The sequence below is a fragment of the Mus musculus genome, chromosome 5 (assembly GCF_000001635.26).
Source record: "Mus musculus strain C57BL/6J chromosome 5, GRCm38.p6 C57BL/6J".
NCBI lineage: Eukaryota > Metazoa > Chordata > Mammalia > Rodentia > Muridae > Mus > Mus musculus.
Window position 1 is genome coordinate 53,173,473 of NC_000071.6, and position 16,132 is coordinate 53,189,604.

General features: G+C 44.2%; 1 protein-coding gene across 2 annotated transcripts in view; it reads right to left on the minus strand.

Moving 5' to 3' along the window:
- Sel1l3 (sel-1 suppressor of lin-12-like 3 (C. elegans)) overlaps positions 1-16,132 on the minus strand; it is a 106,370-nt gene that overhangs the window by 66,390 nt on the left and 23,848 nt on the right. For both annotated transcript variants that reach the window (NM_172710.3, XM_011240730.1), the window contains 5 exons: positions 14,484-14,610; positions 12,480-12,601; positions 11,292-11,407; positions 8,250-8,308; positions 1,265-1,397 (listed from right to left, as the gene is read on the minus strand). In NM_172710.3, the coding sequence (NP_766298.2) occupies positions 1,265-1,397; positions 8,250-8,308; positions 11,292-11,407; positions 12,480-12,601; positions 14,484-14,610 (557 nt within the window). The remainder of the gene's footprint in view (positions 1-1,264; positions 1,398-8,249; positions 8,309-11,291; positions 11,408-12,479; positions 12,602-14,483; positions 14,611-16,132) is intronic.

The following is a 16,132-nucleotide window of genomic DNA, read 5'->3' on the forward strand; positions in this document are numbered from 1 at the left end:
AAAACATCATTTAAAGCTGGGTCTGTTGACATCCATCTGTAATTACAACTAGTCAGTAGCCTAAGGCAAGAAGATCAAAATTTCAAAGCATGTCTGAACTCCAGAGTGAGTTCAAGGCTAGCCTGGACAACTTTGTGAAAAACCTGTCCGCCCCCCACCCCCCAATTTTTTTAAAAAATGTTTTTAAGAAAGGAAAGAGTCTAAAGCTGAAAGAAAGCTCAAAGGTATTTGAGCCCCAGTACCAAAAAATATTTTTGTTTTGTTTTTGTGAGACAGGGTTTCCTATGTCCCAGGCTGATCCAACTTGACCTTGAGCTCTTGATCGTTTTTGCCCCGAACTGCCGACCACTGGCATTACCGGTGTGCACCACCATTACATGCCAGAGCGGTGGAATGTTTGAAGCTCAGCCTAACCCATCTTTCTTGCTTCTCCTCTCTGCTCCGGTCTGGCATGCAGTAGGCACTCTGAAGCATTTACTGCTCAAGTGGATCTGTGATTTTTCTTTTCCCAGTTATCTCAAAGGGAGGGAGGGAATCGGGCTTCCTACTTGTACTTGTGTCTTTGCCTGAACTCCACGGGGTCAAGGGAATGAGAGGACAACTCTCTCTCAGGCATCTGGTGGGGTCCTCCATCTCCTTAGCAGGGATGAGAAGGCACTGTTCTGAGGCTGTGTGGTAGGAAGCCGAGAGTCCTTTACTGGAATGGCTGCAGTAGTCCTCCGTGGGCATGTTAGGATGTGTGTCCTGGGTACAGTAAATTGCCTTGGGGTCCAAAGCCCTCCTGAATATGGCTCCCTGTGGCTTGCCCATCCCAGCATGAGCTGAGGCAGGGCTTCTGTGAGGATGAGTGAAAGATTGGCTGGCATGGGGCTTTAATTTGCTGGAGTATTGCTTCTTCTGATACTTTAAATAATAGCGTAGAAAAGAAGCTTTACCAAATAACTAAGATTCTCTCCTTTCATTAGCTTAATCACTGGATAGGCAACAGCCTGATAAAAATCTACTCTATAATTAAGCTAGTAGTTATTAAAACAGAGGAAGTAAATGGTTCCCATTTTATGAGTACTAAATGAACCGCACGGTAACAGAAATCTATTATTGGGCTGGCTCAGGGGAAGCCTCAATATTAATTATGTTTGGTGGCTGAGCCCACGCATGGTTCAGTCCGCTTGGGTAAATCTTTTGTTTACACTGTGTTTCCTGCTCCCAGTGGCCCACTGTCACACACACACTCCTGGCAAACTTCTTGATCCCCAAGGCTCACCTGTGCCGGGTGTAGGCTGCGGAGGCGATAGTATTTCACCGGTCCAAAAAACCCTTCGATGCCGGCCACGTACCTGCTCCCTCCAATAATGAAGTAGCCAGCTGTGTCGTTATAATAGAAGTCTTCATGGAAGCTAGAGAGGAGCACAAAAGATTGAGGCAGCCCTGGGGACTGGGACCTGGTTATCTTCAAAGAGACTCTGTCATGGACATCCCCAGACCCCTTGACCTAACTCAAGTTGCCATAGGTTTCTCAGTCTGGTTTGCAGCACTTAAGCCCGCTGCAGGGTCAGGTGGCCCTGGAAGAGATAAATCCTTGCTCCCAACCATCTAAGCCCTGAAGGCTATTGTCCTTTGTAAAATGACAGTTCCCCACTTAGTGAACTGTTAGGATTTGATGTACTCTGGTCCCAGGTAAACACCTAATATCTACTACTGTTTGTGATAGTGTTTAGAATCAGTGGGGTGGAAATACTGGGAAATATTTGTTCTAAAAGGCAAGCAGAAAGCAGACTAAGGAGAAACTTAAATTTTAAGCTGTTTGATAAGGATGAGAAGTTAAATTCATTGAGAAGGAGGTATCTATGGCAAGGCCAAAGGTCATGGAAGAAGCAGGTGATGTGCCTGCCACAAGTCCAGATTGCTGGGAGGGGCTGGAAGCAGCGGAAGGAGACAGGGATGAAACAGGTGCTGTATATAAAGGGCACAAAGGTGCTTCTTGCAGTGTTATTTGTATTCAAGATCGGAAAACCCCAGGTGTCTACTCATGAGGGATGGCCAGCCTCAGGCAAAACTTTATTTACTACGTAAATTATAAAGGGGGCAAACCTGGAGGAAAAAAATGTGCTACTAACTTTAAAAACAAAGATGTGGGGGCTAGGGAGATGGCTCACTTGGTACATACACAAAGCCCTGGGGTTTGCACCCTAGTACCACATAAACTAGGTATATTCTATAATTCCAGCACTCAAGAGGAAGAGGAAGTAAGTGAGAAACTTAAGGTCACCCTCAGCTACTGTGAGTTCAAGGCCAGTGTAAGCCACATGAAACTTTGTCTGTGTGTGTGTGTGTGTGTGTGTGTGAGAGAGAGAGAGAGAGAGGGGGGGGGTGGGGAGGAGGGAGAGAGAAAGAGAGAAGAGTTTCTATCTGTGTAGAGACAGTAAGCAGATATTTTTGTATTTGCACAAACTGTGAAATATATTCAATAAACTAATGAAACGATTTTCCCATAGGGCACGAGGTAGAGGCTGGAGTAAATCGGGAGAGCTGGAGGCAAGGCTTGGCTACATCTTTGTTTTTACTCTTTTCTCTTCCTTAGTGTTGATTTGGAAAACCACGTACACTCATTACCTATTTTGAAACCAAACTAGGACTAGGTGACCGTGTGACCAGAGCATATGTGAGCAGCAGGGTAGGTAAGACTTGAGACAAGTCAAGTGAGAAGCCAGGCAAAGAGGAGAGAGCCATGGGCAGAGAGGGCAGATGGAAATTCAAGAAGAGAGAACAAAATGACAGGCAGGCTGCCAGAAGCCAGGGAGCCGAGGAAGTCAGGAGCCGGGGGGGGGGGGGGGGGGGGGGGGGGGGGGCAGCAAGCTCCTGACAGGTGGCTCAGGGAAGCCAAGGCAGCCCGGGGTTATTCCAGGACAGAGATGAACTGACTGCCTCTGAGCAAGACCCTGTTCCCTAGCAGGTATGGAGGCTGGAGAGCATGGGAATTGGGCTTGTGTGTGTGTGTGTGTGTGTGTGTGCGCGCGCGCGCGCGCGCACGTACCACTGCCACAAGAAATGAATTCACTTAAGCACATGCAACACTTATGGAAGAGAAGGTCTTCCTTTTCTTTTTTATCTTTTCAGAGTCTCAGCCTCAATGGACTAGGGTAGATGACGTGTTCTCTCTCTCTCTCTCTCTCTCTCTCTCTCTCTCTCTCTCTCTCTCTCATTTTCCCTCCCTACCCCTCCCTCTCTCCTTCCTTTTTATCAAGAGAGACCACAAAGTTAGTAACTGTAGTTGCAGAACAGACCCTGTTTTTCAGGACCTTGGAAAGACTGGAATGTTCTAACTCTCCTGAGAGTGCTTGGTGCTGAGTGGACGAGCAGCTTTATTCTGAATCAGTCTGCTTGAGGTCCCAGCTCTCTGCAACTCTATTGGTGCTCACGATAGGCTAGGAGTGCTCCGTAGTAGAGGCTGTCTGGAACCCTCGTCCCTTCCCCCGCCCCTTTTAACATGAAAATAACAGTGTCTATTTATAGTGTTGTTGTGAGGGGTTGACTGGACTACTGGTTGAATGGCCAAACGCTTCAAAATGTTGCAGATTTCAGAGGGCTTGGGATATTCCAGTCTGTGCACAACTGGTTGAACATCCAGAATGAGGGAACTTCGAAATCCCCAATCCTCTGAAATCAGAAATGTCTTGAATATCTAAAACGCTCTAAAATCTGATGTGTCACTCAGACATTGCATTTAGGTTTTAGATTTGTGGATCCTCAACAGTTAATACATAAAGCACTTAGGACAGTGTGGGGCACAGGGTAGATGCCTGCTGGCTACAGGTGTGAATACTCATCTCACTGCAGGACATCAGCTCCCACCATCTGAGGCACACACTTGCTAAGTTGTATTCATTTCTAGATAAAATGCTGCCAGCTCTATGTTCATTGCAATCCCGGCATGGACCTGAATATGTAATCTATTAAAATAGAACTGGGTAAAAGACAGCTCCTTCCATTACAGGCAAGTTAAGCTGGGTCTGTAAGTCCAGCTACTCAGGAAGATGAGTTAGAAGGACCAAAAGTTCAAGACTGTCCTAGACAACATTGTGAGACTCTGTCTCAAAATAAAACAACAAAGGCACAGTGGTAGAGTGTGGGCCTGGCATACAAGACCCTATATATGCAATTTCTAGTAACACACACACTCACACACACACACACACACACACACAAAACCAAAAACCCATACTTGTATGCAAATTCATAACTACTTTGAGTAGATTCAATAAAGGAAAGTTATTTTAGAGGTGGAATTATAATAAATAATTATGAAAGACTGAACAAGTCTATAAGAGCTTGAGGCTCAAATTGTTTTACAAGTAAGTTGGAAGGAAGAAAACAAATTGTGGGTGTTTGCTGCAAAAAAAGATGATAGCAAACTCCAATTTTCAGAGCAGAGGAAGGCCCTGTTTAGAAAGTTTGATGCAAAATTATACAGCAGCTCCCAATCACAGTCTTTATTCACTCAGGGGCTGCAGCCCCAAAACCCCTGCCGACGACAGAAACCTTTTACTGCTCCAAACCCCACCTCTGCTGGCTTCCTGCCCCTGTATCTTCACACCTATGATAAGCTTTAATTAATAAACTCCACACGGTAAAGGACAAAGAAGAGCAATTTGGGCTGCATACTATGATGAGCATATGCAAATGCAGTCTCCCCTCGAAGTCTCTTTCAGCGCTGTGCTCATCCGTTCTGTGTGAGTGAGATGATACTTCGGAGAAGCATCTAACAGCTCCTCCGGGAGTCTCAGTTTCCAGCATCACTACTCTTGTGCTTTGGGAAATGCTTAAGTGGAGAGAGGATACTATGAACACTGGTGTCTTGACAGGATAACTGAAGACCCGGTTATGTAACAGGCAGGTAACGCCCACTGCATGGATGCACAGCCAAGGACAATGCACAGCACAAAAGCCTTCATCCTGCTACTCAGAACAGCATGCACTTTAAAATGTAAACAGTGTTTACTTGTGCAGTTTTCTATTGAATAGTTTTGGGCCTCTGCTGACTGTGTATAAGAAAAAGCATGGAAAGTGAACTCCTAGATAATGGGAACTACTGTGTTTTTTTAGTTAGCATAAGATGCTTAAGATAAAGGCCCTTGTTTTTCCTGGTTCCTTTTCTTCCCCCACCCAATCACAAATTACTTGGTCTCTATGTCACTGCCCAGTAACTTTTGAACTGACATCATTATCAACCATCACCAACACATCTATCTTGGTCTCCATCTGAATCTCGACAGTATGTTTCCACATTTTTCTCCTCTGAAATTCTCAGCGTTTGTACAACATTGTAAGAGAACCCTGTACTGTGCCCAGTTTGATGGTCATCAATTTTCCTGACATGAAGTCTGAGCTAGACTCTGCCAGAGCTCGGACTAGTCTCTTTGGAAAACCTCAGACACTCTGGAAAACTGTCTTTCCTCTTATCTGGACATAAAGGGCCCTGGTTTATTACCAAGAGCACCGGAGCTCAGAAGATTGACCGACATTGTTAGATAGGCCCTTCTCAGAATTAGGAGATAGCCAGACTTGCAGTTTTTTTCTAGAAGAGACTTGAGGACTCTTCACCTCTGGTCATTGTTTTTGTCTGGGGTCAATTCCTCAGGACCTATTCTAAGCTCTGAGTCTCTCAAGCCACTTTATCCATTTCTTTCTAGCATTTCTGATAGCCGGTATCTTTAAATTTATTTGTGAATCTTTTTTCTACTGAACAATTCTTCTTTATTGGATTTTCCTCCCAGTTTCCTGGAAGTAGAGACCACATTCCCTCTTTTTAATCTTCTCCCACCTCTAGAATCAAACCCTGTATTGGGAATGTGAAATATGCCCAATAAGTATGAGATGGACAGACAGATAGATGCATGGACAGATGGATGTAACCAGAAGGTATTCCTGTCACCAAAAGTCACTTATAGGCACTTACTTTGCCAGCACAAGTTGCTAAACACTTAATTTCTGTTCCTGTCATACTGCCCTAACCTTCATAGAATAAAGTCAATACTACATTTACATTTCAAGAGCAGACAAGAGGGCTAGCAGGGTGTCCTTAGAATATTCACAACCCAACCAGGAAGCCTGCAACGTAATGTTGTTTGCTTCCATGACTTGCATCGCTGTAAAAGTAGGGCTCTGGTTTAGATTCCAGACTGGCAATGAAGAATACTCAGGCCTGGGGCTAGTAGAACAAGGTATCACTGTTGGATGCTCTACCTGGGATACTGAATTGGTTCAAACCTCCCAATCAGTCCTGGTCCATGTTCATATTGGTCCTGTCTTTATAGAAGTCTGGTACCCTGCTCATAGATTTATTTTGCGTTCATTTAAAAAAAATTGAATCAAAATGTCTTTTTTTTTTTTATCACTCTTGAGTTGAGTTGCCTCCCTACCCCACCATCACCAGTGAAGGCTCCCAATCCACAGGGCCAGCTTTATCCAAAAGAGGCATTGCAAAGAGGCAGCCACACAGGGACATCACACCAGGACCGAGAGGAATGTCCTGGCCACCTCTCCTAGCACCTGGAGGGTGGCCTTGCTAACACCACAGAGGCTGGGGAACGGAGAAGATGAAGTTCTGTTGCCCCAGCCCCTCTTGGTTTTGGTACTGGGTTCTGGCTAGTATTGAGCTGCTGTCACTCCGATGATGTAGTGGCATATGAGGGATGCCCTCCCTCACTCCCTCACGCTGTGACCTGTCTCCATTCATTTGTGTTGGCCTCCGGGATTTGGGGTTTTGTAGGAAAGGAAGCCATCATGTGAGAAATGAAAAGGTACTTTTGAAATCCATTCACTTGTTAAAATGCCCTGGGGCTGGAGTAGGTGGGGCCTGAGAGTAGGGGAGTACTACTTTTAACTTACATCTTGAGATAACCCTTAATATCTAGGGCTCACTGCACAGAACAGATTTCCAAAGGAGCCTCAGATCCTGCCGGACTTCTCTATCCCTTGATTTAGTCACAGTAGCCACTTCCATAAAGAAAACCTGCCTGTGTTGGATGCTTCCGATTTTGGCACACTTTAAGACTTCCGAGTCACCCCTAGCCTCATTCTCTACGCTTCCATACAGCTACAGACCCACTCTTGACCTCGTGGCAGCTAAGCAATGATACATCTTTAGCCTTTCTAGAAAACCCTATTCCTTTAACACACACACACACACACACACACACACACACACACACACACAGCAAAAACAAAAACAAACAAAAACCAAGAGTTGCTCTAAACTCCTGGAGCCCACTAGAAATCTGTGAGACTTACGGTTAAAGAAGCCTATGGCTTCTCTACCCACCTTGCTCCCTCTCTGTTCTGGTTCCCTCAATAGCCAGTTCCTGAGGGAATCTGATATCCAGCTCTGATGGGGTTTCCCAAATACCTAATGAAGACTGTCTGCTTGACGCTATAAAACCCACTATTATGTGCAGATCTCGGAGCAAATTAGAAATCAACAAAGCACAAGGCAAGGTCTCCAGCTCTCAGCTTCTGCAAATGCTAGGTAGGCTGCTACAGAGGGATGGAAAGCTGCACTGGTATCAATAGCTGCGCACATTTCAAATCTAGATTATGAACATAAATATGAAGACTGTCTCCTTTTATGCTCTACACGACACCAAAGTTTCCAGCCGTTCTCAATGAGCAACATTAATGCTTAGATTTATTTTCTTTGGAATCCTTCGTAGAAGATAATTCTCAAAGAAAATAAATTATGAAGTGCCACGAAGGAAGAATTTATGGTGAGATTTGGAAAAGGGATTGACTATTTTCCCTTGCTTAGTAATATATATATATATATATATATGGATTGATTGCAGGAAGAATGGATGCCTGTTAAAAACTCAAAGCCTAGCTTGGACCCAGAGATTCTTCAGTGGGTTCTGGCACTGGTCACCAAGCCTGACAACTTCAGTTTGTCCCCCGGAGCCTATATGGTGGAAGGGGAGAACCAACTCCTGCAGTTTGACCTCTGACATCCACATGTCTGTAGTGGCTGACCTCTATGCATACACCATAGCATCTGTAGACATGCATGTGCGGTGCACACACACATGAGGAGGTAGGTGGGAAATAAGATGTAAAACCAAGAACAAAATAAGAACAACAACCAAGTCTGACTTGGAAAAGCTGAATGAGGTATGCAGAATACTCTTAGGGTTGAAAGCGACCACAGGGAGACTCCTTAGCCCTACAACAGACTACTTGTGGATGAAAATAACACTTACCTAATGGTCTGATTATGGTAGCTTTTCAAGTCCCATCCAATGCTGGCAGTGACCACTATCTACATCGGAGAGAAATATACAGGTCAGATAAGGCCGCACACCCCACGCTATAAATATATATGATCCTTGGTATAAATTACTCGTGAAATGTGCTTGTCCTTCTCCTGATTAATTTCTACAAAAATAAAATTAACAGTTTACTAGCCCTGTGTATATTTTAAGACTTAATAAATTTAGCTCTCCCCAAATGACTGGATGCTGTGTCTAAAAATATCTACAATGCAATTTCTGCCAGTGGGTTTTTTATGCTTCCAGACTTTAAGCCAGAGGTTGACTGGATGGGTCTGTCTGTGCTTCCAAACTTCTTGTGAAGAAGACAAGGAAGTACACCTGACAGGACAAGCAGGCTTAGAAGTTTTATTGATTTTACCAGAGCCATGGTAGGGGAGAGAAGCCTGATGCTCTATGGTCTTCACTGCCCGTTGATCCTGCCGCCGCCCTTCCCATAAGCAGCAAGAGTCCTCCCCCTCATTTCTGTGAGGACAATGTCTTGCTCATGATGTTCTGTGTTGTCTCAAGTAGGTTCCTCTTAGAGCTAAGACTACTGTGTGAGTCCTTGGGACTAATGGAGACACTTTTTTCAGACACTTCCATGGGAAGTGTTTAGCAAAGGTGTCCTGACCTTTCTAGAGTCTCAAAGACTTAGAGATCACCCTATGCTTAAGGAAGACAAACAAAACCACTAGAAACCAACCCAACCAGTCACAGGGCATGTGAGGAAAGAAAAGAACCCAACCAGTTGTCTCTCTTGGCAATCACTCTAAGTGACTGCTTGATCAGATCAGGGAGTGTGGCAATCCCACCAGAGGTTTAAATCTACAAAGGAGACCAGAGGAGGCAGCGAGAAAGACGAGTCTAGAAGTATCTGAAACCCACTGGCAAAAGAGCTCTCTCTCTCTCTCTCTCTCTCTCTCTCTCACACACACACACACACACACACAGAGAGAACCCTGCTTTTCCCCACCTTGTTGCCCTTCTGTGTTGCCTTTCTGTGGCTTCATCACATCACACATTGCACCATGCAGCTCTTCTCTCTACCTAAGGAACTGTATCCTTTGGTTGTTCAACACTATGATTCTCTACTGCCTTGCAAGCTAAAATCCAAATTGACGTTTCTGCACATTCTAGCTCCAAAGTCATAACTTTTTTTTCTTTTAGTTTTCTATGCTCCTCAAGTTCATACATTGGAAATTTAATTCCTAAACATGTATGCTTATGGTATGTGGAGGTGAAAACTCTAGGATTCATATTATATGAAGCCATGAGGATGAGTCTCTTTGATGGGGTTAACAGCTACCTAAGAAGAAAAGACCCAAAAGATGGCCTAATGGGTAAAGGGAGATGGACCAAGACTGAAGACCTGAGTTGCATTCCACACGGTGGAAGGAGAGACTTGACTCCCATAGGTTGTCTTCTGACCTCCATATCATTACTGTGGCATGAAAATTCCTGCACTTACATATATATATATATATATATATATATATATATATATATCACATATACACACTAAACTAAGTATATGTGTATAGATATAATAAAAATTAAGAAAAAAAGAAAGAGAGTGACCTCAGCCAGAATATTCTCTCCGGCTACCATATATGCTGTAATACAGCAAGAGGGCTCCCACAAGATGCCAGTAAGAGCTTTCAAAACTGTGAGGAACTAACTTTTTGTCTCTGGATAGTCTCTAGCAACAGACCCAGTCAACTTGGCTCATCTGTGAACTTCCCAATCATAGCAGAAATCCCTGTTCCTTTCTTCTCCATTTAAATTCTGCCCAAACATAAAAGCCTTGTACAACACCGCTTCCCTGAGCATCCCAGCATGGAACGCTGTCTTCCTTCTAGAAATCAATATGAATCATTTGGCAATTAAGCTTGCCTTATGACTTCTCTTCACGTGCTTAATGTGACTTCCATAAATAGTCTATAAGTAACTGGAGCCTGTGCCTTCCATACAGCAGGTGCAGCGTCAGATCTGTGTAGCTGCTCTGATGATTTGATGCCTGTCTTGGTGGCGCAGCATGTGCCTCACATACCACGGGCATGGGTAACATGGACCTCAGCTATGTTACTGAAGATTTTCTAAGGAAAAAGTAACATACAAAAATCCCCAGCTAGCATCTCACACAGTCCTCTCAGGGAGGTGGCAAGAGCTGACCTGATTAATTTTTTTTTCCCTTGCTTCAGAACATGGGGACATCAAGCACAAGGGAGGACCACGCGTTATCTAATGCACGAGACAAACAAAACGCCGCCTCCAGTTTTGTTCCAGGAAAATCACAAATCAATAAGAAAAGCTGATGAGAAAATAAAGTAACCAGAAAAAGCTAGCATGCAGGCATCGCATCAATGGAGAAATGGAATCGTCTTCAGTTACAACAACAGATTTCCCACAATCCATAAAAACCTCTGTTAGTGGGGTTTGAGAGAGTTATGAGCAATGTTTTATGTACAGAATAGATAAAGACCCTCCCTCCCCACACAATCATCACTTATACGCGTTGGTTATTACGAGTGTGTTTAGTGCCAAGCGTAAGCAATTGTTTCAACTGCCAAAAGCAGTCAAATCATTTCTAAGCGGAACTAGCCAATAAATTCCCTTAAAAAAAAAGTTGTAGATCTAATAAGGCCATGTAAACATGGCCGATGTGATTTTGACACTTAAGTGTAAGAAGCCTATGTCCTTAGGGGAGAAGGACTGAATAACTCAGATAATTGTGGCTACAGAGCTGGCTATATTATTTACTCATTCACCGCAGAGCGGAAAGAAGCACTTTAAAAGTTAATTAAATGGGATGAGAGTCTTATGATTTAAACTTCCATCTATAAAGTTCGATTTAGCAAGTGTGTAATTGTAAAGGGTGCATCCTTCGCCAAATCCCCTCCCAGGTTTTGTGGCTCTTTGCCTTTGCAACAATGTTTTTTTGTAGCTCAAAAGAGATGTCCCCAGGACTCCAGGCAGAGTAGAAGCAGATACCTGGCCTCCATTGAACGAGATATCCAGTCGGCACCACTCCTTCAATGGGATGGTGAACTTGGTTTTTACAGCCAGGTCTTCTCCTTTGACGAGATGCATTTGAATGTGCAAACTGCCTGCAATGAAAAAAGAGAGGTTCATGGAGTCTGGAGTTGGGGAGGAACACTTGACGCGTACGAAGCGGCAATCCTTTCTCAATAACCTTCCTAAGAAGTTATGAGACTAAACCACATTCCCCCTTTTCCTTTAAACAGAAGCCAAGCCAAGCCAAGCCAGGTGCAGTTTGGTGAACATTTGTAATCCAAGCACCAGAGGCTGAGGCAGGAGGATCGAGAGTTCCAGTCCCAGGCCAGTTTGCCTTACACAGTGAGTTCCCCTCTTCCTGCACAGGGAGACTTTGATAAGGAAAGAAAGAAAGAAAGAAAGAAAGAAAGAAAGAGAGAGAGAAAGAGAGAGAGAGAGAGAGAGAGAGAGAAAGAAAGAAAGAGAGAGAGAGGAGGGAGGGAAGGAGGGAGGGAAGGAGGGAGGGAGGGAGGGAGGAAGGAAGGAAGGAAGGAAGGAAGGAAGGAAGGAAGGAAGGAAGGAAGGAAGGGAAAAGCAAAACAAAACAAAATTAGCAACATCCAAAAATGTGTTTTTACATACATTTCTTTGTAAATATGGTATTTATTCTGAGGCCTTAAGGGGAGAAAAAATTACTTAATTTGAAGCTCACTGTTGATCCCCTATGGTCTTGTCTGCATAAACAACACCCAGTTTCTAGTTCAATTTCTATTTCCAAATGAAAACAAAGATACCTTTGTCTAACAACCTGAATCCCAAATTCATCCGTATCTCTCCAATTTATTTTTTTTCCAACTTTGTACAGTTGTCATAATTCCAGAATCATTTTTAGTAAGATTACTTGACTGAGTCTACCCAAAACAATCAACTCTGTGTGTGTGTGTGTGTGTGTTAATGGAAGAAACGAGCCTCTCTTTCCCCACTCCTGTTTTATTGGATTACACATCTAAGTGGCATAATTACAATACACATACAATCCTCAATGCTGCTTGCAAAATAAAGCGTAGTTTAACCTCCTAGCGCCACGGCACTGACAATATCTTCCTTATCCCGCACAGATGCTTCTGCCAGGGGAAAGAGAATAAGGAAACTACAAGATCATTCCCAGGCTCTGTTGATACTCACCGTCTTCCGTAAGAAACACAGAAGGCGTGCCGTACATCTCATTAGAATCAACAAAGTACAGAATTCCACAGAGGCTGGCCTCGCAATAATGGAGTAAATAAAGCCACAGTGAAATGGTGACCCTAAAGGAGGGAGGCAGAAGGAAAATTCTGCAGATTGATATCATCCGAGAACAGGTAATTACAGTTAACAATGACCAAGTAAATTGCTTTCTTTCTAACGAAGGGGTGGATTTGCCTTAGTGTTCATCAGGGGAGATCAGCTTGCAAAGCCTGAGATTTTGAGACAAAAGAGGTAGTTATAGTAACTGCAGAGATAGGAGTTAAGCTCTTTTGTACAAAACCCGCTGACGCTCTACCTTTCCCGAAATGTTCTGGGGGGACTCGCTGAGATGCTCACATGCCAGCAATCTGAATCCCTCATTGAGGCTGATAAAGCGAGACAGTGAATAAAAATATGGATTTTAATAAGAGGTGATGTGATAAGGAGCTATTCTAATATCTGTGATTAGAAGAGGGGGAGAAAAACCATAATTAGGGCTTTTTGAGCAATTTTGTTTCTTTCAAGGATGAAAGCCCCAACTGTAATGCTCTGCAAATGGCCCCTCACGTGACACGTGGACACAAATGTGCTGTCCTCTCTCTCATGTCCAGGTGCTTCAGTAGTCCAATTCTAGCCAACCTATAGGATACAGTTCATTTAATTATTCCATTTCTGCATGGGGCTATTTCAGTTGGGGGAAGGAAAAAAAAAAAGACACTATGGCAGAGTAGATGGCTCAGATGGTGCTTGCCTTACAGACATGACGACCTGATAACTCAGCAACCCAAGAGTAGTGGTACTTGCTTGTAATCCCAGCTCTGGGGGAGTTGGGGGTGTGAGGGGAAGACAGGAGACTCCCAGGAGGCACACTGGCTAGCCTAGTTGGCAGGATCCAGCCAAGTGAGAAACCCTGCCTCAAAAACAAGTTGGACAATTCAACCTGGACAGCTGACGGTTGACTCCTGGCCTCCAAATGCATGCACACATGCATCTACCTGCACACAAACAAAATGCACATACATGCACATACAAAAGGGAAAAACTGTACATCTGTGACTTAAGGAACGAGGATAAAATATCCAAGTCAGCTAGGACAGTTTTAGCCAAGATACAGTGCTAGAGACCAGTAGTTCAGAGACAAGGAGCAAGGAATCAGAGGGTTTGGTGTATGACATGTGACTCGACATTAAACAAACACATCCTGCTTTTTCCATTCACCCCAGTAGCTAATTTGAAGCCTGGGTTAAGGTGGCAGTGGCCCTCAGTTCTTTGGAGGATTCAGCCAAAGAACTCTTTCAGAATATTCTGGGCTTCGTAAGCTGGCCTTGAAGTCAGTGTCACATTATGCAAACAGATGGTGTCACAGACTTCCCTCCTGACCCACCCAGCTGAGCAAGCTCATGAAGATAAGTTATTACAAGGAAGCTTAGCGAGAACATACGCTCGGCGAGTGACTCAAGATCTTTCTACCGCCAGCAGCACAGGAAGAATTAAATCACTCAGCTAAATCCATCCGATCCGAGGTGAGCTAGGCGCCATTTCCAGCATCTTCAGCTCAGCAGAAGGAAAAATAGATGTGGATTCTGCTGAAGTCAGTGGAGGAGAGCAGAGGCCCCGAGGGTTCTAGCAAACTTGTCCAGTGTTCCAGGACCGAACAGGCCAAGGCCATGAGTACAATCTATGCTGGTTGTGGATGAGTGTGCCTGAAGCCTCAGCAGACCTAAGCTTCAACACCTTGCTGCGTGCTCTCTGGGACCAGCCCAAAAAAGACGAAGGAAAGTAGAAGATTCCTAAGTGCAGAAATAATTTCCACCTAACATTAACATTTCCTGGTTAATGGAACTGGAGGGTTCTCTTTAAGCATTTGTGCACAGAACCCCAGAAGGAATTCTGCCACTAGCCTGCCAGGTGGTCAGATACAAACAGGCCCGCCCCACCAGCCCCCGACCTGCCCACCCTTACATGGGGTAGTCCACGCGCTGGCTTCGAGTGGCCTCTAGCTCTCTGTTCTGGAAATTTTGGAGCTTCTTCACGATGCCTGTGTTTTCTCCGCTGGAAGCATAGGGGAAGCTGAGGAGGGCAACTGCATCTGCAAACATCATAGAAGTCATCTTTGGTTCTCTCCAGAGAGGCACCCCTTCCCAACTCACACCCTCAGTTCCCCCCAAATGGTTAAAGCAACAGCCTAAAATGATGAACGAGCGAGCGAGCGAGCATTCGCAGAACACAGAATCTGAGCCGGGAACCACCACGCTAGGCATAGCAGCAAGACTGTCCTTATTGGTTCTCATCACAATCTTAGAAAGAAAGGTTTTGTTATCAGTCCCATTCTGTGGAGGGGAAGTCCAAGGTTACATTCACAAAGTTCAGAAGCTATAAGGACAGATTTTTTTTTTTTTTTTTTGGTTTAAATTCTGGCATCGATCTATCCATCCACCCATTTTCAAGATGGGCCCCAGGCCTTGCACAAGGTAGGCAAGCCCATTCTGCCGCCCGTTACCATCTCCAGCTGGTGTGTTCTTAACCACATTGCATACAGCCCTTTAACTCGAGGGAAAACATTTTCGACTTGTGTTACAAAGACGTTCTCACTTTGACAGAACTCCTGATGGCACAGTCATTGCTATACATATCACATATACATTATTACCTTGTTGAATCCTCATTATTATGGCCAGGGTATAGACTGGGGAAACAGAGGCAGGGTTTGCCAACATGGTAACTAACATTTGGTGTGTGCCAGGCAGTGTGATAAGCACATTTCAAAGGTCATATCAGTCATCTTTATGACAAATCATCAAGTGGGACATCAGCACTTTCACTTCCACATTTTTTTTTTCACTAACACGGGACTCTAGAGCACTGGCATGTCCTTGACAGATCGTATAGGGAAAATGCAGGCTCTCCAGTTCTTTATCTAACAACTGCTGCTTTAATGAAGGCTAAGTATACATTTCTATTCTCCATATTCACTTGGCCTAGGAATAGCCATGCCTTTCTCTTTCCTAAAATTCTCTTAGATTTAAACATCCATAATTCAATGATAGAAACAGCCTACTCTTCCTGGGTCTCTTGGAGAGAAGACCCAGGTTTCTATAAGAGTCATCAAACACACAGTATCAGTACATATCACAGGCATTCTCAGCCTGGGACACTAATCAGCTCAGCTCATTTCCCAAAGAGAAACAAGAAACTGTCCTAAGTGTAGAAGCACCTTGAGGTTGATATGATCTGAAAATCTCAAAAGCAGTTTTTAGAATCTCCAGCCCTTGTATATATATATTTAATAGGATTAAGCAAGCCAGTTGCTTCAAAGCATCTAAATCATGAAATGAATTTCAGCTCCATTTGGGAACAGAGAGCTTGCTGGTCTGTTTTGAGTGTGGAGGTGGAGGTTGTCAATGGAAATACTGCAAGGAGGTCCTTGGGATATGGATAGTTTATCAAAAATAACTGATTTGAGCTCAACCTTGGCCGGGCTTCTATGTGTTGAGAGAAGCAGAAAAGGCCAGACAGCCACCTTTGTGCCAGGAAGCTGGAACCATATAAGGAAGCAAAACGCCAGGAAAACGAAGCTTCGAGAAAGGTTTGCTCACCCTAGGATCCAAGTG